We start from the raw sequence: 6184 nt of genomic DNA, 5'->3' as shown, positions 1-6184 counted from the left end.
ATCATACCACACTGGCCGAGCATGGAAGGAAAGGCGTTAAACGTCTCTCTGATAGATGCAAATGTGCCTATAGTTTATATAAGGATAAAATATTGATCTATTCTGGGAAACGTACAGTAGATGTAATAATGGATTATCTTAAGGGATGTTTGGTGAAAGTATGACCAAAACCCAGATGGCTCCAGGCTTGGGGTGTGCCTCTCAGGGATCTTACATGGTGCCTACAGCTCGTAATCCATGGTACCAACAAGGACGTGTTCCAGGACCCTCCGGAGCAGGACCAAGCCTTCAGGGATCCATGGAAATGAGACCAGCAGAGCCAGGATGGATGACTCAGCGACCAGGACCATCAGGATATGTAACTCCAGTCCACGATCCACCCCCACACCCAGTTCCAGTGCCATGTCCAGGCACACAACCACAGCAGTTCCCACTGCAAGGGTGGGTCTCAGGAGGATGGTTCCAGATAGACCCCCCACCGGGATTCCCAGAAGCACTTGCCAAAACGGTTTGCAAGCGAGTGGCGACACACGAACGGGGGCTGATGCTGTAGGCAAGATGAGGAGGCTCTGAGATTTTACACCTTGAGCTGGTGGCATGAATGGAGGAAGCTCGGGGTAAAAAGTTCAGAAAATCGGGTAAATCTGTCAGCGATGGGACCAAAATAAGTCCGAATTGCTGAGTTTGCAAGAAAATAATGAGTTTTGGGCATTTTGCCCACCAAGGTTAAAGAACATGAAAGAGAATTGTGAATGAAGCCCATGGTATATAAGGAGGACTGGTTTGTCATGTAAGTCAGTCCTCAGTTCAAACTGACGACTCGTGTTTGTTTTTGATGACAGAAATAAACACTTTTGCATCAAGATCTGTTGACTTCTCTCGACCAATTTTTGAACCTGATTTTTGAGAACTCCAATAGTTTTAATTATTATAACAATAAAAGTGCTGAAGAAAGACGCCCTATCTTTTGCTGGCCCAAGGTCGGGGCATTTTTCTTCAACAAGCCCCGTGTGTAGTATAGAGCAAGGAGACAACATCATGTAATTAACAATAAATGCAACTTTAATGGGTTCAGTTTCTATTTACATGAGCATCCTCACATTCATTCTCTCATCAACAAAAATACATTTGAACATGGGTAGACATGAGCAACAGCTGGAGCTAAACCACGTACAAAGCCTAGTTTAACTTACAAATCATACTAACTGTAAAATAAATGATACATACAAATAAGAGTATTTCAACATTTAAAAGGGTGAGACTTGTAAAACATGACTATTTCAATTGTATCAGGATTTGTGTGCAAAACAATGGCATCAATATCAAATACTAAAGTGCAATTACTTATCAAATTCATTTGTGTTTTCTCTTAAGAGGAATGTCATAATTTTCCAGTGGACTCTTGACAGAAAAAAGCAAGTCTCCCCCTGGTGGACCAAAAGATGAAGAGCACAAATTCCACAGCAATGCCTTTTCTTCAGTTCTTCTAAAAGAAAATGTGGTGTATGAAAAGAGAAATAAAGTACATTAAATACCCTCTTTTAAAAGCTTTAAATGTGAGTGTAACTATTCATATCGGTGATTGAATTTTAAAAAAATGGTTTCTCAAATTGCATCATTGGCAATGAAGGGAGCTAGAGACAGAAAACAGTGATATGAGTAATCTGCAGCTCAAAACTGCAACTATGAAAAAGATCATTTGGGTACAAACATTCAAGCACTCCAACAAACACTGTCAACCGAGCAATAACTGTAGCAGAGTGGCTTCAGGTAGGAGGAGGTTTTAGTTTTGGTTCTGAGGATTTTAGCTTTGAGAGTATTTTCACTTTCATTTTAATAGTTTATCATTGGATTAAAAGCCTTTTACAGTGGGGATTTCCTTATATGTATTAGCTGTTTTAAGATGAATTAACCCCAAGATAAAATCTGTCTGAAAAAACACAGCATGTCGCTCCACACATAGCCTCAAGCAATTCATTCAAAAGCAGTTCCAGTCTTTAGAGGTTTAGACTTATGACTACTAACAGGAATATAATAATATCTGAGTCATTAAAAGTAGGAGCACAGGTAACAACACAAACACAGAGCTTGTTAAGCAAGTGCAACTCCATGTGATAAAAGTCAGATAACCTTTCAATCTAGCCATGTCTGCTTTCCCTCCTCTTTGTTACAAAAGCTCTTTGACCGGCTCCTGCTGGAAGCCAAGAAACCCTCAAAGTCCATCGCAGTCTATAAAATCAGTACAGACTAGAAGTCGCTGAGGATGCTGATGTCTGCAAACTCCTGGCGATATCTGTAGGAGTATAAGGCCAAGAGGAAGGACCATTTGAGGGTCAGGAAGCTCCACACACAGGAGAGATAGAGGCTCCTCGGGTCAATGGGAGCTGTGGGACAGAAACAGAGAGTGATGACTATCATCCTATAATCAATGAGCATATGAGCCTTAATAATACACATTTACTTCTAATTCTCTATTATACTGAACATCACTCATTATAAACTTGGAATAGTAGAGAGAGTATTACATTGCTTCTGTGTGATGGCGAGAGTTAGGAAGGTGATGAAGGAGGCCACTGCCAAAACTGAGAAGAGCACACCAACAGCGATGAAGAACTTGAGGCCTTTGAGCCAAGTGCGCCAGAAGTCCTGCAGGTACATGATGTGAGTGACAAGACACCAGAGCGCCAAAACTCCTGTTGAAAGACAAACACACACTTTCATTGAGTGGATTATAAAACAGGCCTACACCGCATAGAGACTATATCCAAATAACTGGAGCATCATATTAAACAAAAAACACTATACTGTATAGGGGCTGCAACTAAGCTAACTGACTTTTATTCTGATTATTTTCATTCTTATTTTCTCAATTTATTTATAAAATGTCAGAAAATACTGAAAAATCCCCATCACAATGCCCAAGGTGATGTCTTTAAACTGTTAGTTTAACCCGAACAACTCCACAAAACCTAAAAATATTAATTTGACTATCAAATAAGACAGATTGTTTGGTATTTTTGCTTGAAAAATGACTTCAACCATTAATCGATCATAAAAATAGTTGCAGCTTAATTTACCGTCAATCGACTAGAGATGCATCAATACCGAATCAGACGGATATCAGGCCAACACTGACTCAAATAGCTGGAATGGATATCTGTGACAATGGGGCTGATCTATTCAATTCTATATTTAAATACTATATACACATTATATACTGTAATTTGAATTCCTGTTGAAGTATTGACCAATGTGTTGCTACATTAAAAAGGTTTGCACTTGAGCTGTAATTCCTGTTAATTTTGAAGCTTTTTTTTTTACCAAGTTGCTGGTGTATGATTTATTATTTAAATAATAAAGAACAAATAAATTCATATCTATATTCTTATTGGTCCCATTTTGGAAGGCAATGATTAAGTCAAGCCTGCTGTTGCCATACACATACAATAATGATCCTCAGTCACTTCCACACAGTGAGGCATACAGCTTATTAATGAAATACTGGTAGTATCGGATCAGTACTCGGTATCGGCCGATACCCAACGCCCAGGTATTGCAATCGGGACTGAAACAGTCGGATCGGTGCATCCGTACAATCGACTAAAAGATCAACCATTTCATCATATCAGTTTTTACTATACATAGACCATCACAGCTAGACCGATTAACTAGCCACACCAATATGGCCGATATTAGCTTATTGCAGATATACTGGGGGAAAAAAGTTATTAAACTTGTGTTTGGTGGATTATTTCTCTGTTGTTACAATGCTAATGGTCATTGTATTTTACATGGTTGGAAAGCCTGTTTATTTACCTTCACAATGATGTCCAACTTGTAAGGATCATGCATTTGTGGGATGAGCAGCACAGCTGATTATGTGGGGAGCGCCCAAGAAAAATGTTCCAATGTAAACAGTGTATTCTCCTGTTGGTATTGACTCTTGTTTTGAGTTGTTTGGTGGATTGGATGATTGAACTCTCTATCAGTAACAAGGAACAAACAAGACATATTGGCTATTTTACACTTTATTCATTTAATCCACCGTCAGGAGCCTCAGTAGCGGTGGAAGATCCATACGCAGCCACAACAGCCTGGCTCCTCCTACTCATGCTGGTCACCAACCTGGTCACACGTTGCTGTGGGATGGCGTTCCATTCCTCAACCAGGATTCGTTGCAGGTCAGCCAGCTTGGTTGTGTTGGTCACTCTAACACGTACAGCACGCCCAAGCTGATCCTACAAGTGTTGAATTGGGTTGAGGTCTGGACTCTTGACAGGCCGTTCCATTCTCTCTACTACCACATTGTGGAGGTAGTCTGTGATAACCCTGGCTCTGTGGGGGCGAGTGTTGTCATCTTGGCGGATGAAGTTAGGTCCCAGATTGTGGAGATATGGGATCCCCACTGGCTGCAGAATCTCATCCCGATATCTCACTGCATTGAGATGGCCTTCAATGATGACAAGCCTTGTTTTGCCAGTGAGGGAGATCTTGGGCGCTCCCCACATAATCAGCTGTGCTGCTCATCCCACAAATGCATGATCCTTACAAGTTGGACATCATTGTGAAGGTAAATAAACAGGCTTTCTAACCATGTAAAGTACAATGACAATTAGCATTGTGACAACAGAGAAATAATCCACCAAACACAAGTTTCCGAACTTTTTTCCCCAGTTTATATCGTACCACTGTATGTCGGCCAGTAAGGTTATTTAGTGTCTCGATCCTACAGTTCGTCAACCAGAGAGCTCTGACAAGTTGATTTTTCAACTGTAAAATATCCTGCTCAGTTTGTCACCATTAAAACATCATAATAATCTCCTAAGGGATCTGCATCAACTTCAAAATGGTTGTTTATCATGTGTTTATTATTTTAAACATTACTATCAGCCAATGTCTCGTTGGAATGTTTAATCTCCCAAATGGCCTCAAAAAGCCAATATCACAATATCACAATATGAGTGAGGCTCCAAGAGTACACAGTGACTGATTCACTCAAACTGCTGTTGTTCATGTTCAAAGTGCTGCTGAGGAAGAGGAGCAGATCATCAAAGTGCTGCTGAGGAAGAGGAGCAGATCATCTGGTCATATGTTCAACTGTGACATATATTGAAGTATGAAGCTAGCTAACATAGAACAAATAATTCAAACAAATACTGAGAGCAAATAATGTGTTCAAATGTCACAGTGAGAGTACATAGAGAACACCGAGAATACAAGCAACAGCTCCTGTAGCCAGCTAGTGATGTGGGACTGTGGGACTGTGGAGGCCTTAAGGCATCAGGATCAGGCAGCTTCAGTTAAATGTTCCAATATGATGTTAAGAAGACAATCAGAGCAACATGGAGCATGACAGTTAACAGTTAACGGTGTACTGTACGGGTGTAAACAGATCCTACCTGACAGGCCTCCCATGGCCGCCGTCCACGGCTGTCTGTAGGCTACATTCCACACCACGAAAGCAGAGAGTCCAACCAGGGAGCCGAAGGTCGCATACCCGATGCCGATGTACACTCTGCTGACTCCCATTGTCGAATACAACTACTGACACCCAGATGGTTTGAAGAGTTATACAAGTATTGTTATTTTAAAAACAACCAGACTGGTATTAAGCTAAGGTTCCATCAACAGCTCAGCGCCACATGATGTAACATCAGAGCCGGATACTAACGACAGGAACACCACATCTAATCCCCCTCAGCTGAACGACCGGGGAACACGACGCTTGTCAATGTTAGCAAAACTAGCTTTAGAGAAAGCTCAATAATAGCCGGCTCGTGTCCCTAATACGAAACACAAACTCCGATGTCACCGTTTCGATTTCAAGCTAGCCATGGATGTGTTGACGCTAGCAGGCAGCAACACAACACCATCACTAGTGTTTATCTGATGTACAGAGCAAAGATGAAACGCTGTGATCCGGAAAACACCCCCACAGTGGATCTCCGTCTTCAGCCGATGCTGTAATATATCGGTGAGGACTACATTTCTTCAGTTTTAATGGTCGGTACATATATTTCACTGTTATACAACGCTAGAAATACAACAGTTAGTGTTGCTGTGTTTAAAAAAAAACGATGTTGTTAGGTTGTGTTTTAAACAATTTGCCGCAAAGTCATCTATCATTTGTACATTAAAATATCTTTGCACTGAGAAAGCCCCCAGCTCGCCACCACTGCGCCCC

General features: G+C 41.1%; 1 protein-coding gene across 1 annotated transcript; it reads right to left on the bottom strand.

Moving 5' to 3' along the window:
- Nucleotides 1-1041: 1041 nt before the first annotated feature.
- slc48a1a (solute carrier family 48 member 1a) lies at nt 1042-5895 on the bottom strand. Its single transcript, XM_074642817.1, has 3 exons — nt 5400-5895; nt 2526-2693; nt 1042-2384 (listed from the first exon to the last, which is right to left on the bottom strand). The coding sequence occupies exons 1-3, from the start codon at nt 5527-5529 to the stop codon at nt 2248-2250; spliced, it is 435 nt and encodes a 144-aa protein (XP_074498918.1). The 5' UTR covers nt 5530-5895; the 3' UTR covers nt 1042-2247.
- Nucleotides 5896-6184: the final 289 nt, after the last annotated feature.

Source organism: Sebastes fasciatus, chromosome 8 (genome assembly GCF_043250625.1).
Source record: "Sebastes fasciatus isolate fSebFas1 chromosome 8, fSebFas1.pri, whole genome shotgun sequence".
In the NCBI taxonomy this organism is placed as follows: domain Eukaryota; kingdom Metazoa; phylum Chordata; class Actinopteri; order Perciformes; family Sebastidae; genus Sebastes; species Sebastes fasciatus.
This window is presented reverse-complemented; position numbering and strand designations above follow the sequence as displayed.